Below are 16,731 nucleotides of genomic sequence, written 5' to 3' on the forward strand. Positions count from 1 at the left end.
GTCTTTGTTGCTGCACATGGGCTTTCTCTAGTTGTGAGCGGGGGCTACTCTGTTGCGGTGCGTGGGCTTCTCATTGCGGTGGCTTCTCGTTCCGGTGCGCGGGCTTCAGTACTTGTGGTTCTCAGGCTCTAGAGCACAGGCTCAGTAGTTGTGGCGCATGGGCTTAGACGCTCTGTGGCATGTGGGATCCTCCCGGACCAGGGCTCAAACCCATGTCCCCTGCATTGGCAGGTGGATTCTTAACCACTGTGCCACCAGGGAAGTCCCAGTCCTTAGTTTCTTATATGGAAGAAATTGGATAGGTGAGAACTAATAGCCTTCTGGACCTAGGACTTTTATGAAGTGACTCCTAAATTGTCTTGGAGTTTATTTTTGAAGTTAATTTTAAATGCAAATCAAGAACTCATTCTTATATTTTGGGCCAATGTAGTCCACTGGTGGTTTTGCCTAGGACTTGAGGGACAGAAGACTTCGTTGGCTGCTTGTCAACTTCTCAGGATGTTAACACAGGATAACAAACTGTACTTGTTAATTGTGTGTGATTTTCTAAAAAGAATGTAATGGACTAGCTGGGCCACTTTTCACTCTTTCTAATGAGGCTGTGGACTGTGTAGTCTGGATTTCCTATCCAGTAAGAATAGTTCATCAGATTTAAACACTTACAATCAATTATACCTCAATTTAAAATTATTTTTAAAGAGAGGGGAGTAAGCAGAATTTTAAGAAAAGAAAATAGCACTGACAGATTTTTCTAACTGAAAATAGGTCATGGACCTAGTTTAAAATTTTTTCACATGCAGTCCTTTTTTTTTTTTAAACCAATTGTCATGCCGGATCTTAGTTTCCTGACCAGGGATCGAACCCGTGCCCCCTGCAGTAGAAGTGCGGATTGTTAACCACTGGACCACCAGGGAAGTCCCAACATGCAGTCTTATTCTTCAGACTTATTAAGTGCCTGTTGCATTGTGTTTCATTGCTAGGAAGGACACCAGAAAGCATAGGATTGAGATGGTGTCACTGAAAGGACTACTTTAAGATCAAGTTTCATAACACACTCATTATTTATTTCTTCCATGGAGAGGAGGAATCAAATTGAATTCAAGTATTTCTCTGATTGTAATCTACAATTCTTAGAATAAAGCAAGTTCATATCTGAGCCAGCAGGCATAATTATGTTGGAATAAAATGCCCTCTGCTAAAGAGGTCAGCCAATAGGCTGGGAAATCTATCTTAAGTTTGGTTTCTGAGGCAAATCCTTGTGCCTTGTTTCTCATCCCTAAATCAGTAAGACTCACTTACTACCTCACAGGGAGTTGTGGAGGGTAATATACTGCTAATTTGTTCAGTATTTCACAACAATAAATTATATCTAGGAATCTGATGAAACATAGGCAAACCTCATATGTGTAGTTAGAGACAAGCATAGGTGAAACTTACAGATAGTTCAGCAAATTCATTAAAGTTATTTTTAACATCCAACATTTTACCTTCTGTTTCCTGTATATTCTCATTTTCTTGTTCTTTTTCCATAATAGACATGAGGTAGGTAGGGCAAATAGCTAACACTAGGTTAGATGATAAAAGGATCAACTCATCAAGAGGACACAATAAAAAAAAAAAAAAGACACAATAATTCTACACAACTAATAATAAGTGTCAAAGTACAAGAAAGAAAAAAACAATAGAACTAAATAATAGACATCTGCAATTATGCTGGAGACTTCAACACCCTCTTTTTTTTTTTTTTTTTTTAACACCCTCTTTTAATTAAAAAAAACAATAGAACTGAAATAGTAGATATCTGCAATTATATTGAAGATTTCAATACCCCTTTTCAGTAATTAACAGAACAAGTAGACAGAAAGTCAGTACAGAATAGACTTGAACAACACTATTAACCAGTCTGATGTAATTGACATTCATAGGATATTCCATCCAACAGTAGCAGAATACACATTTTTTTTCAAGTGCACGGGAACATTTACCAAGACAGACCATCTTCTGTCATAAAACAAATCTCAAAATTAAAAGGATTTGATCATACAAGTATGTTTTCTGGCCATAATGGAATTAAATTAGAAATCAGTAACTGAAAGACATCTGGAAGATCCCCAGGTATTTGAACTAAACACACTTCTAAGTAACCCATGGATCAAAGAAGAGATCACACACAGAAAATATTTTGAACTGAATAAAAATGATAACATCAAAAAAAAATGATAACGTCAAAATTTGTGGATATAGCCAAGGCGGTGCTTAGATGAAAATTTATAGTATTAAATGCTTTAATTAAAAAGGCAGAAAGATCTAGAGTCTGTTTCTATCTTAAGAACCTAGAAAAAGAAGGGATAAGAGTGATGGTGTTTAAGGGTACAAACTTGTAACAAGTAGTAAATAACCCTAAAGACCTAATGCATGGTATAGTGAATATGGACAATAATGTTGTACTGCAATTATGTAACATAAATATCACTACATTGTCCACCATATTACAATACACAAATGTATCAAAGTAACACACTGTACACCTTAAACTTACAGTGTTACGTGTCAAATTTATTGAATTAAAAAAAGAAGAAGCAAATTAAACCCAAAGTAAGCAGAAGAAAGGAAGTAGTGAAGGTAAAAGCAGTAAGTAGTTGATGAAGTATAAGAAAAACCAGTAGAGAAAAATCAATGAAACTGAAAGTTGGTTTTTTGAGATGATAAATAAAATTAACGAGCAAGTCTGATCTGGGAAAACGTCACAAATTACTAATATCAGGAATAAGAGAAGGGCTATCACTACTGATCCTACAGACAGTGGAAGGGTAATAAGGGAGTATTATGAACAACTATGCCAATACATTCAATGTCTAAGGTAAAATAAATGGCTTCCTTGAAAGACAAACGACCAAAGCTCACTTCAGAAAAAATTCAGAACCTCACTAGCCGTATGTGTATCAAGGATAATGGAATTTGTAGTTAACACCCTCCCCACAAAGAAAACTCCAGGTCTAGATGACTTCACAGTTGAATTTTCCCAACTTCTACGGAAGAAATAATATCAAATTCTACACAAACTGTTCCAGAAAATAGAAGAGGAGGAAACACCAACGTGTTCATTATTTTTAACTACATGTTCATTATTTTTAACTTCATCTACTATTAACTTCCCTGCTTTATATATATATATATTTTTTTTAATAAATAAATTTATTTATGTATGGCTGTGTTGGGTCTTTGTTGCTGCGCGCGGGCTTTTCTCTCTAGTTGTGGCGAGCGGGGACTACTCTTCGTTGCGGTGCACGGGCTTCTCATTGCAGTGGCTTCTCTTGCTGCAGAGCATGAGTTCTAGGGTGCACGGGATTCAGTAGTTGTGGCTCACAGGCTCTAGAGCGCCGGCTTAGTAGTTATGGTGCATGGGCTTAGTTGCTCTGCGGCATGTTGGATCTTCCCGGAGCAGGGCTCGAACCTGTGTCCCCTGCATTGGCAGGCAGATTCTTAACGACTGCACCACCAGGGAAGCCCCTGCTTTATATTTTTAAAAGTGTTTGGTTTTTTTTACCCCCACAGCAGACCTATGAGATAAGTAGGGCAAATAGCTAACACCCTTAAAGTTAAGTGAACTGTCCAGTTCAACTTTTCAGTGATCTAGTTGGGATAGGACCCACATCTCCTTATTCCTAGTCCTGATATTGCCACTGTTAACTAGTTACCCCTTTAGTAGCTTTTTTGTAATAACCTTTGGGGATGGTGCTAACCAGTGCTGACTTAACTAAGGAGAATCTTAAAATCCTTAGTCCTTAAGTTGAAGACTGGGCTAGACTCACTGCTTATACAATGCTTGACACCTACTTGGCCCTCAATAAATGTCCCATAACCAATTTTAGAGCAAGGATCAGTATTACTGCATCATCCTTTTGGCATAGGATCTGAATTGGGATGATGGTTGGAAGCTAGACAGAAAGAGAGAAACATCTTATTTGGCATAAGCAGTGTGTCACAGTGCTCAGTGGAAGAGCTGGGTGGTCTGAGATTGGCCATCCCTTTAGCTGTTTATCTGATGGCCTTTCTTTGCATTTAACTATCAAGATATCTGAAGTGTAGAGCACACTTTTATGATATTGTGGCATAGTAACTCACACTTAAATGTCAATAGAGACGCTTGCAGAGACGTACAAGGTTCAATAATTTCTGGTGTAGGTTTGTTTCTCCTGTCACCACCCATTATGTATTTTTTTTACAGCTTTTAAATTGCCACAGAGAGAAACTGGTCAGGATCATAATAGATGGCCAAGGAGCTGCCAAGGATACCGTTGTATGGGATGGGAGAAAGTTCAATACTGGCTTGATTTTATTTATCTAAATTGTAGGCTGTGACTTCAATATAATTCATGTTGCTAATACACCAAGGTAATGGCAGAGCACAAAACTATGCCATATGTTGAAGGAATGCTCTCTTTACTCCTGAAGTTGTACAGTCTGAGATATCTTTCTTATTCTAATTATATAAAAACTACTTTTTTTGTCAGGATGTATTAATCAGGTTTTAGCATATTGATTTAAAGTCTAATACCATCTCAACAGTTAGAGAGTTTGGTTATGCAAATTAATTTTTATGACTCTTGAATGTCTTTGCAAAACTAAGACTACGTTAGAATGTAAATTGTTTGCCATAGTAGAAGCTCTTCCTTCAAATAGAGGTTTTGTTGAAATGACCTGAAGGGGCCCTTGTAACCCTTAAACTGCTGATGGCCAAAATCTGTATAAGCTAGATAAGTGTGAGTCTTAATTTTATGGCTGTTTAGAAACTGCTCTATGACCATAATTTTATTTGGTGGTGGATACTTCAGTTCTCTTTTAACCCTTCCATATTTTGTGAACATGAATTGCCAAAGTGGTATGTAAAAATCTAAGATTCGTGGTAATCTACTCAAACGTTGCTCTTACTCATTTTTCTTAAGATTTATGATGAAATTGCTAGGTTCTTCATGAAAGGTGACAAGATCTACTAGTTCATGCTTCATCACATTTAATTAATAGAGAGGAGTGGGTGTGAGATTAACACTCACTAGAGACTGTGGTGCTTTGAGATGAATTCAGTACATTCCAAGGATAGAGTTGTTGGAAGCACCATCTGGAAGACATTTGCCCATAGTGATACAAATTCTACTTTCTCATGAATCTTGGAACAATTGACTATCTAACCTCTTGCCCAGCGATGGGTTTAGGTGTGCCCTAACTAAATTTAGAGAAGATGGACACTTGGGAGAAGAAATTCGGTAGATTTGAGTAAAGGAAAAAGACAAATCTCATGTAAAATTATTATTCTGTGGAATTGTGATCTGGTAATGAGTTATCAAGAATTTGTGTGTTAGTGGTAAATACACCAATGCACCAGACTTAACGCTTTGAGCAGTTCTGAGAATTGTTATAGTACACGTTCGTTTATATTTTTTAATGGCATTCAGAGCTTGGAGGACAGTACAGTCAAATGGAATTTATAAGGCACCCTTTATCTCCATTTATAATGTAGATGTTTTAATCTAAAAGAACAAAAGTCTCTTTACTCCCTTGCTCGCTGGAGCGGGAGGCTTAGATAATCAACAAACAGGATACTTTGCCCCCAGAATAATTCTGTGACTGGTTGAAGCAGTGCCTTGGCCTGATTTTTGAAGGATCATGAACTGGAGCTTGTGCTAGCCAAGGGAGAACCATTTGCTCTTTCCACACTCCTCTCTATTAATAAAGTTTGTGTTCTCTGTATGTGGCTTGTTAATGACAGGGGTGTTAACGACCACAGTTAATCTTCCTCCTCAACTCTTTCCTAATCCAGTCTCTTAAATAGACATTTAGAAAGCTTTTAACTTCTCTTGAGTTGGGTGCTCATAGGCTTTTGGTGGAGGTTGAGTGATAGTTAGCAGCCCATTTAACAAAACCTGAGACAGCCGGGACAGCTGTAATGTGCCATCCCTATGCTGTGTTTTTGTTAAAATGTCACATGGCTTATACTTTGGAAATCATAAATCTAGTGGAAGAAAACATCTTTATAGAGGGTATTTTAGTTTTATGCTGTATGTGTTACAAACCTAAAACCATTGGTACTTCTAGATCTATAAAGAGCAAAGAACACAAACCAGATTAAAATGGTTCTGTAAATTTGGTTGCTTTTCATCTGTTTTATTTGCTGCAATAAAGCTATAAAGAGGATGCCTTGAAGACAATGTTGTAGCTGACAGTTTAATCTTCGCATAAGCCACCAGCTTTCCCCAAGGGCCTTAGGGGAGAAATGGGAGTTTCTCAAGCCTAGACCAACTGAAGTCACCCATCAGTGGCATATTAATACATGTGATAGGGACCTTTGCATATGCCCTCGCCCTTTCCTACTCTTTAGAATGACTTTCTTTATAGAAGATTTTGCCTTTTTAGTGGGCTTATAAAATTTATATTGAAACTCTAAAATAAAGAGCTCATTGATTATGCATTTTGACATTTGGTTTCACTAATGTCAGTTTAGTAGGTAGTTCAGTGAGGCAGCTGAGCCGTCGGTTTCATTACTTTTTAAACAATACAAAGAAAACTTAGAGAAAAACTTAGAATATATATAATACATATATATGCTTTTGCTCGTAAGTCGTGATGAAAATACAGTGTGCTACACCGAGATCTAAGAAAAGCCACCAGGACAGTTGACATTGAAAAGTAGTGACTGGAGGGACTAGACCAGAGCCTGAACTAGACAGAGTAGACAGATACCAGGGATCTCACGTGGGTGGTTCTCTGTTTCCAGGATTGATTGGTTGATGCAAACAGCTAATCATTACATCCCTTGTTCTTCTGAATTGCTCCGGCTCTCAGTAATGCCTTCTCTGTAATTTCTGGGCACTGGCAGTTTTTACCTTTTTTTTTTTTTCTTTTACCCGTTTGTCCCTCTCTTTCTGCTTCACCTCCTCACCTCTTCCCCCCCCCCCACTTTTTTCTGGAAGATTCATGTGTTAAAGAAGTTTCCTGTCATCGACTTGGAATGTGGGTTCTGACTGCACCTGGCCGCAAAGCTCTTTGATGTTTGTCCAAGGCTGAATTTTCACCAGATCCCTGGTTTAGGTGTTTTTCCCCCAGCACTCAGAGGCCTGTAAGGTGAATTTGCCTTGTATCGTTGATATGAAGAGTTGGTGGGCCTGCTCTTTCTCGTGATCCGATGGGCCATTAAATTGCTGGATTCTGTGGTTGGTGATGTCTTTACCAGAGAGTTCCTGTGTATGTTCAAGAAAAGGCTGAGAGCTGTTATGTCTGAAAGACTCTAGAAACTTGAGAAGCTCACCCCTTCCCATGGAGATTTCCATAAGGATAATAAGGTTGTGCTCAGAGGCTTAGCCTCTATTTCTCTGTCATGGTATCGGGATTCTACCTTAATCAAGCCATCATCCTGCCAGCCATGTCTCATTTCTCACACTGGAATGCTCCCTCTGTCCAAGCTCAGTGTGAACCACCAGTCTTGATGCTTTATCTGGTACAGGCTCTAGCCCTTAAATTGTCCGTCTGACTCTGTGTTTCATTTGACCCTAATACACTGGGTCGCACTGTCTAAAAGAGAATTACGTCCCCTCCAGTGTCTGAGTGCATTTCTCATTTACTGCTGCTCCTGAGCAGATCTGTAACTTCAAGGTTAAGATAAGACACATTCCATCAGAACTATGTCGTCATCCTTGCCAGCTTCTGGTCTGTGACTGTCCAGGAGATTTACAAGACAATTGCATGCCATTCTTTACAGAATATTATGGTTGGACTCTGACTCCTGGCATAAGGCCCAATTTGATTTGTCAGCTGTTACAAAACCCATTTCCCAAAGAGAAAGGGATCTTAGCCATGTGCCTTTTAGGCAGTTCTTAAAAGAGTGGGAAGGAGGGAATTGATCTGGCTCTTTATTTCCTGATGTTTTAAGGAGAAGGATGGACACCTGAATGTTTTTGTCCCTTTTCTCCTTGAATTCCCTTGTTTCGCCTGAAAGGTTTCGCTAAAATGTTAGCATTGCTGTCCTTCTTTCCTGTCCTTTATCCCTTTACAGAATTGCTGTTAAGTCTTTTCATTCTGCCATCTCCAATGCTTTCCTGAATTTTAAGGAGTAAGAATTTTGCCCTTGAGAGAAAGGGTTACCTGCCTTTTCTCTGAAGGTTTATTAGTTTACCAGCACCTGGTTAACAAAGACACAGTTCCTCCTTTCTTGCTCTCTAACATGTTGAACTGCAGGAGTTACTGCATGGGATATGGTTTAATGGCTTAGGAATTTGGAAGGTCACATATTTCCTGCTGCTGTTGTATTAGGCCCTGTAATATTTTTACAAAAGCTTCTCGTTGGGAGACTTAACAGCCCTTTGGTTTCAACATAAACTCACTCTTTCCCTAGGTGGTAGGCAGTGGGGATTTATTTGGCCCACTTTAGTGATTCTGGGGTTAGAGCTAAAATTTATTTACTCAAGATCACACATGGCAAGTTAATCACAGAATCACAACCCTGATCTAATTCCTTTGGCATTGTTTTCATATCCCTTAACTACAAAAAGTTTAAAAAAGTTAGGAAGAATCGAGAAAGGCAGTTTTTACTCAGATTTCCTGATGGGTCTATTCAAGGTTGAAGAAATCCTCGTAGTTGAAAACTGTCCACTTTGCCCTCATACCCTACAGTTTTTTCTGTTTGATAACCAAAATAATAACCAGTCTTGATGCTTTATCTGGCCCAGGATCTAGCCCTTAAACTGTAAAAGAATCACCATTCTTTTTTTTTCCTCAGTCGGGTTCTTTGCTTTTGATTGTCCCTTTTTCTTAATCTCCTATGGCAGCAGCCTCTATCTCTAAAAGACCCATATCTGTAAAGCAGAGAGCAGAGTTTTGGAGCTCTCTAAAATGTTCTTAGGGCCAGGAGAAAGGAATTCATGGGACTGTGAGTCTTAATTCTCTTTTCTTTATTTCAGTCTTCCTTTTTTCAAGTATTAGGAATTCTTAATATACAAAGTTTTAAATTACTATACTGTATAATTAATGTTCCAGGTGGGTAATTATTTGAAAATTTGTTTTATAACATTACAGGAACAACTAATGAGAAGTGGTTTTAATAGTAATGGTTGTGACTGGACTGCCCCCTCCCTTCTCTTTTTTAAAACTACTTAAGAATTAAATTTTTTTCTATCTATAATTTCAGCTGAAAGGTTCTTTGGTAGTGCTTCAAGTCGCTACATTCTGTTTCTGTATTCAGTGATTCCCCCCAAAGGGAAAGTTGTATAGCATCTTTGAAATCCTTCCCTTCCCCCTCTCCGGTTAGTCCCTGCACCCCACCCCCACCCCAGCAATCTTAACTAACTGTTCAGTGACAGATGGTAGAAAAGGCCTTGTCTAAAGTGCTTCTGGTGGGCTGGATTAGGGGGTGGGTAGTTTGTACTGATCTTGAAGAAGGAGCTAGCCTTTCCCCGCCTCCCGCCCCCCCCCCAGTTGAGCTATAATCCTGTTAGATCTTAAAATGCTATTGATTAATTCCCAGTGCTCTTAGAGGAATAAGCACAAGTTTTGGGTTTAAAATCCAAGCGCCAATTCCCTAGAGCTCTGAATGCCTTAGCCTTGAGGCCAAGGGAGGTACCTTCCAACTTCTCCACCCAGTCTTCACTGAAAAGAAAAGTTAAGCCTTTTAACTTTTCCGTTTGCCTCTCCCCCCGCCCCTCCCTTAGTCTAGTAAGGCTGCCAGTTGCCATGGCAACGGACTGGGACAGCTGCGCAGTGGCGCCTAGGCAGCTGGGTGGGGGCGGGGGAGCTGCCAGCCCGCCAAGCCCCAGACCTGGGAGGGGAGGCCCCTTCTGTTAACCCAGAGGGAAAGAAAGAACTGGGGCGATCCGGTAGGTAAAGGAGGGAACCCCCATTCATCTGCTGCCTCTGGGGCTCCTCTTCTGCATGAAGGTGTAAAGGTAGATTTTCCTCTTTTCTCCCTCAAACTGAAGAGCACATATGTAAATCCTTGTTTTTCCTTGTGAGGCAGGGGAGGCCATAGCCACAATGCTTCACTGCATGCATCTAACCCGGGGCTGGTTTTAACCCTGGCGCTCTGACCTAAGCTGCTCAGCTCCCGGAAATTCCAAGGTGAGTGGGGGCGGGGGTGGGTTACTCTCCTTGGAATATGACATTTCCTGTCTCTGGTGAGGTTGGAGGCTGCTTTTATTTTAAATAAATCAGATTTTTTTTCTTGAAGCTTAGGACTTTCCCCTGAATTCATGGAAAAATTATTTTGAAACCCCTCACCTACATTACCCCATCCTCCCACCCCCTCTTCCAAATAAAGTATGTTAATGAAGACATAGTTTTATTACGAGGCAGTAATGGGTACAAACAGTTTTTTGGGTGGGCAGACCTATTGCTAGTAAGTTCTGGAGGTATGGTTTCCAACTATGTATTCTGGGAATAATTCCCTAAAATTTGCTAATTTGAAGTAAATTGATAAATGCAACTTTTTATGCTACTCAAACAAAATTCCGAGATCAGTAGCGACCTTCCCTATTCCTGGGGTGGTCTTCTGATCAGGATGGAAATATTTTTAGCGCTGAAAAAAAGCTTTAAAGGTTACAGCAAAATAAAAATAGAGTTCAGCTAAGAAAACAATTCCTGCTACTCTGTAATCCAGACTCTAGGCACCATTTAACATGGTTAAGGAAGAATTCTTAAAAATGATTGTGGGAATTTAAAAAACTAGATTCTCTGTTGAGTACCCCTGGTTGTGCATATTTCTGAGCTTAACTCAATTTCCATTTGTGTTGCCTTGCTTCAGCTTTCCTTGGGCCTATGAATGGTTCCTCTGTGTTTTGAGGCTTCATGTTGATGTGAGTCTGGGACCAGACTTCTTTTTCCTCCTCCTCTTCCTTTGGCCCAAAGTCAACTCCAGTTAAGAGGAGAGGTGTACCTCCTTAATAGTTGGATTAGTTGAGCCTTAAGAATTATTGAACAACTCAATGACTAATTTTGATTTTTAGGACTAAAAAATCTTTTTCTCCTTCCTGCCTCCCTCCCATCCCCAAATGAAAGGGGAGGCTTAATGTGTTTGAGATGTCAGCCTTGCTTTTGTGAGCTGATGGATGCTCAGAAGGGACAAGCTCAGTTTGTTTAAGGGAAATGTACTGAGTCACTGAAAATGTGGCGAAAGATGCCTGAGCAGGACTTTTTTTGTGCTGCTAAGAGACTGTTCAGGATGCTCAGAGCAGAGGAAAGTTAGATTTTGGTGGCTTTTCTTATTACTTTTTTTTTTTCCATTTTTATAAAAAACCTTATTAACTTTTGAGGGAAATGTGTTAATTCTATCACGGTTCTTTTAACTGAAGGTTTTCCATACTTGTCTTTGAGTTTATGACTTGTAAACAGTTACAGAATTAGCTAGGAGTAAAATCCCACACATTACTTGTCTTATGGAATCTGAAATTAGAGGAGTTAGATAATTGTGCCATCTAATAATTTTGATCTTGTTAGCTGAAGAGAAAGTGGTAATTGGGAAAGTGGGGATCTGCCCATTTTTGATTAAACTCTTAGGCCTCATCTGTAGGATGCTTTAAGATGCAAGAAAAAGGTACATGGCAACTTTGTGTTATACCCCCTGCATCCCATCCAGAAGAGACAGAGTTTTAACTGCTTACATGGATTCTGACCATTTTTGTCCTTCCCATTTGCAGGAACCGGTGGCCTTAGTCCTTCAGGTGGAGCAGCGTGAGACATGGGAAAGAAAACCAAGCGGACAGCTGACAGTTCTTCTTCAGAGGATGAGGAGGAGTATGTCGTGGAGAAGGTGCTAGACAGGCGTGTGGTTAAGGGGCAAGTGGAGTATCTACTGAAGTGGAAAGGCTTTTCCGAGTAAGTGCCTTCTCTCAGGCTTTGGGACTCTGCGCAGGTGGACGCAGACACAGACATTTCCCTGCGAACCATCACCATCTTTTTCTTTCACCACCTGCACTCCTTTCTAAGAGTCAGAAGACACAGCAGTAAACTAAGCAAAATCTCCCCCTTCTTGGAGCTGATGTTGTAATGAGAATGCTTTTGAGAGGCAGTATAATGAACTGGTTAGGAGCATAGACTGGGGACCAGATTGCCTGGGTCCAGATTCTTGCCCTACCACTTATGATATGAGCTGGGTGACCTTGGTGAAGTTCCTTAATCTTTTTTCTTCCTCGATAAAATAGGGATTAGGAATAGTACACATCATAGAGATACTGGGGAGATGTGTAGAGCCTGACACATAAGCTCAATGTAAGTATAAACTGCTGCTGTTACTATTCCTTTGGATGTAACTAAGCTAAAACACATACATTTAAGCAGAAGAAGTCGTAGTTGATCCCATAGCCCATAGCTTTCGATAATGATCCTTGGACTTCAAGATTGTCCTAGGATGAAACACTCATCTTAATGAGAGACTTAAATCTGAGACCTCATTTTCCCCCCAATATTTATTTTTAAAAATTTCAAATATACATACAGCGGAGGCAAAAGAAATTGAGTGAACACTCAGATACCACCTAGTTTCTACAGTTAACATTTTAATATAATCTATCCCTTTATCTCTCAATTTATCTTTTATTATTATAAAACCCCTCTTTTTAGGTCAATGAGCTTTAAGAATGGTATTGAAGTGTTGACTATTCAGAATTAGGCAGTAACTGACTTTATGTTGAAGTGCTAAAGTAGGTTATTCTTTCCTTTGGAATAAGTAGAACTAGACACACAGGCATAGGCGAGGTAGCTTGAAAAGTGAAATCCATGAAGCTGTGTGATCATTAGGCATTTTGCCTCAATTTCTCACTAATTCTCTTCTCAGGATGCCTGATAACAAAGAATGGGTTTCTGTGACCCCAGTGAGCTTTTAGGAACTGGTTTAGGCTCCTCAGAGTGGCACTGTCCAATAAAAATGTAATGCAAGCCACATACGTAATTTCAAATTTTATGGTGGCTACATTAAGGAAAAGTGGAATTAATTTTAATAATATATTTTATTAAGCACACTACATCAAAATGCTATTTCAAAATTAATTAATACAAAAGTTATTGATAAAATTTTACATTTTCATGCTTAAGAATTCAAGATCTGATGTATATTTTACATTTTGTAGCACGTCTCAGTTCATAGTAGCCACATTTCATATGCTCATTAGCCACATGTGGCTAGTAGTTACCATACTGAACATCACAACTTTGAAGCGTGAGACTTAAATACGATAAAAGATGGAATGTTTTGCCAGTACCTTTGGAGAAAGTTATGAACAGGAGCCTTAAGAATATATTTAAGGTTATTTTACTACATGAATCAAGTTTCTCATCTGGAGCATTGTTGGTGTTTTAGGTGGGGCAGTGTATGCACTGCACGATGCTTAGCATCTGTAGCACACACACAGCACTAAATGTGGGTAGCACAGCAATCAGAATGTTCCCTCCATATTTCTAAAGAGGAGTGGCATCACAACATCTTCTAGAGATGTGAACTATAAATTGGAGAGTCCTAGAGCACCATGAGAAAGGAATTAAAATACACCTAAAGACTTTGAGGGTGTTTATTTGGCCCAGTGAATCACCACTGGAAATGGTTGGGCATTTTGAAGAATTTCAAGACTATATAATTGAGCTACTGGTACCTTACATACATAAAAGAGGAAAAGAAAAGGTTTAGGGTAGATGGATTAAACCTTTTTTTTTAGTATTTATTTTTTTTGGCTGTGTCGGGTCTTAGTTGGGGCATGTGGGTCTTTCATTGGGGTGCGTGGGCTTCTCTGTAGCTGTGGCGCGTGGGCTCCAGAGCATGTGGGCTCTCTTGTTGAGGCGTGCGAGCTCAGTAGTTGTGGCACACGGGCTTAGTTGCCCCGCAGCATGTGGGATCTTAGTTCCCCGACCACCACGGGTCGAACACGCGTCCCTGCATTGGAAGGCAGATTCTTTACCACTGGACCACCAAGGAAGTCCCAGATTAAACATTTGTCCTTACTTTGTCAGAAATATCCAGAGTTTATCATTAAAGACCGGAACAGATTGTGCCCCTTCAGCATTGTCTACAACTAAGTACCTACTGTTTACTAGGCAGTGGTCATATTCTACTTCATGTGTTCTCTTTAATTCTCATAACAGCCTTTAGAGGTATTTTCAGTTTACATATGAGGAAATTAGTTGTTTGCCAAAGATAACAGAACTGGTACGTGCTGAAACAAAGACCCAGCATCAGATTTCTTTGGCGCTAAAACCCAGATTCTTTATAAATTAATACCGTGCTATCTTTTGGGTGAAAATTGATTGATGTAGAAACAACAATACCAATATGGTAGGAAAAGGGATAATCTCATTAGAAGACTGGCTTTCCTTGCTAGCAACAGAGATTCTCTCCTACCTCTGCATCTACTTGCTTATTATGCTACAGTGTTGGCATGTCTCTTGATTTCCGTGCCTTAATTTCTCCTGGGATAGTAAACTTACATATATTGTGGATTTAGGAGAAAGTTATTGTATGAGGAAATTGTTTTGGTTTTTTTTTTTTTTTTGCTGAAAGAAGAGCTATGAGGAAGAGGCTTTTCCGGTTTTGGCTCGACTGTTTTAGAAATAAATTTTGTTTCATTCTTAAGCTGTTTTTGTGGAAAGTTGAAGTCTAGAGTAAATATCTCAGATTTTTCCCATCATTCTGCTACCTAGTTATTATGGCATGTGTTCAAACCATTCCAATTTAAAGATACCTTATTCAAAAAACAAAAACAATGAAGGATCGAAAATGAATGGTGCATAAATGTAAAAACATTTTCCTCAGTCAATGAAGGGATTATAGAAACTGCTATGATGTATTTACAGATACATCTCAGTGTAGCTAATTCTTACTATATTACCAAAAGAACCTCTGCCGCTGGCTAGGAGTGAAGACGATGCCTGGTCTAGTTTCTCCCGTGTAGAGACATCTCTTGCTTTGGTTCCATAAACTGTAGATGGTAGTTGGTGGTTTGCTTTTCTAAAACCTATGCTGGGGATCCAGAGAACAGCTTTGTGAATACCAACTATTTGTTTTCCTCATAGTAGGACTCCCTTGATCCAAGTTTAATTAGACACAATTTTTTTTAATTTGGATTGTTTTTGCTTATTAATATAAAAATGTATTTCGAAAAATGTATACCTAGTAACGATAGGTTGAATCCAGAGCGTTGAATTAATGCACTCCAAATTCCAGTTTTGAGTCTTTTCCTTTTTATAGTTCGTCTGTATTCTAATGATTTAAGCCCTTACTACCTCTTTTCTGATTATTTTAATCTTCTAATAACTTGTTGGCATTTCTTCAAAATACAAGTAACATATTTAAGACAGTATAAACTGGAGTGCATTTAGAATTAGGTTGTCTTCTCTTCAGCATTTGCATAGATGATTATATGTATGAAATCACATTATTTTGCCACTTACAAAGCAGAACTTATATTTGAGTGTTTAACAGCTTTATTGAGGTATAAGTTATATACCATAGGATTTATTTATTGAAAGTATAAAATTCAGTGATTTTTAGTAAATTTACAGAGTATGCAACCATCAGCATGCTCCAGTTTTAGAACATTTCTGTAACCTCCCAGAATTCCCTTGAACCTAAATATTTGTATGTAATCGCAAGCCCTAGCTACAGGGAACCACTGTTCTGCTTTCTGTTTTTAAATTTGTCTTTTTCCTAGAGGTTTCATTTAAATGGAATCAGACAATGTATAGTCTTTTGCATCTGTTTTCTTTCACTTAGCATGTTCTTTATATATATACATATATATATATATAAATTTATTTATTTTTGGCTGCGTTGGATCTTCGTTGCTATGCGCAGGCTTTCTCTAGTTGCGGTGAGGGGGGGCTACTCTTCCTTGTGGTGCGCAGGCCTCTCATTGCGGTGGCTTCTCGTTGCGGAGCACAGGCTCTAGGCGTGCAGGCTTCAGTAGTTGTGGCACGCAGGCTCAGTAGTTGTGGCACGCAGTCTCAGTAGTTGTGACTCACGGGCTGTAGAGTGCGGGCTCAGTAGTTGTGGCGCACGGGCTTAGTTGCTCCACAGCATGTGGGATCTTCCCAGACCAGGGCTCTAGCCTGTGTCCCCTGCATTGGCAGGCATATTCCTAACCACTGCGCCACCAGGGAAGCCCACTTAGCATGTTCTTGAGGTTCTTCCATGTTTTAGCATATATTAATACTGTGTTTCTTTTTGTTGCTAAATAGTATTCCATTGTCTGGATATACCACATTTTGTTTATCTATTCACCAATTGATAGACATTTGAATTGTTTTCTGTCTTTGGCTGTTAAAATGCTGCTATAAGTAATTGTGTGCAAGTTTTTTTTGTGGATATATTTTTTCTGTTGGTTAGGTTCCTAGGATCAAATTTGTTATCTCCTTTAAGCCAAGGTTCTTTCCTTTTTGCCTACTTGTTGTCTTTAAAATAAAGGCATTGGATTCCCTCTCCTCCCCGCCCCCCTCATTTCTTTCCTTTTTTCTCCATTCTTTTTGCCCAGGGAGCACAATACTTGGGAACCCGAGAAAAACTTGGATTGCCCTGAGCTAATTTCTGAGTTTATGAAAAAGTATAAGAAGATGAAGGAGGGTGAAAATAACAAACCCAGGGAGAAGTCAGAAGGTAACAAGAGGAAATCCAATTTCTCAAACAGTGCTGATGATATCAAATCCAAAAAAAAGAGAGAGGTAAGCTTTATTTCTCCTTCCCACCCCCCACCCCCCTGGCAACCACTT

The 16,731-nt window shown here is 39.3% G+C and overlaps 1 protein-coding gene across 9 annotated transcripts in view; it reads left to right on the forward strand.

Moving 5' to 3' along the window:
* Window positions 1–16,731, forward strand: part of CBX5 (chromobox 5) — a 28,532-nt gene that overhangs the window by 5,106 nt on the left and 6,695 nt on the right. For 2 of the 9 annotated variants that reach the window (XM_024736867.1, XM_024736874.1), the window contains 2 exons: window positions 11,679–11,856; window positions 16,497–16,683. In XM_024736867.1, the coding sequence (XP_024592635.1) occupies window positions 11,720–11,856; window positions 16,497–16,683 (324 nt within the window). In that variant the 5' untranslated portion in view covers window positions 11,679–11,719. Of the gene's footprint in view, window positions 1–9,781; window positions 9,864–9,911; window positions 9,933–9,954; window positions 10,105–11,678; window positions 11,857–16,496; window positions 16,684–16,731 lie in introns of those variants that run through there. The other 7 variants (XM_024736870.1, XM_024736872.1, XM_024736871.1 and 4 more) reach the window with 7 other exon arrangements.

Source organism: Neophocaena asiaeorientalis, unplaced genomic scaffold, assembly GCF_003031525.2.
Source record: "Neophocaena asiaeorientalis asiaeorientalis breed wild unplaced genomic scaffold, Neophocaena_asiaeorientalis_V1.1 scaffold134, whole genome shotgun sequence".
Classification (NCBI taxonomy): domain Eukaryota; kingdom Metazoa; phylum Chordata; class Mammalia; order Artiodactyla; family Phocoenidae; genus Neophocaena; species Neophocaena asiaeorientalis.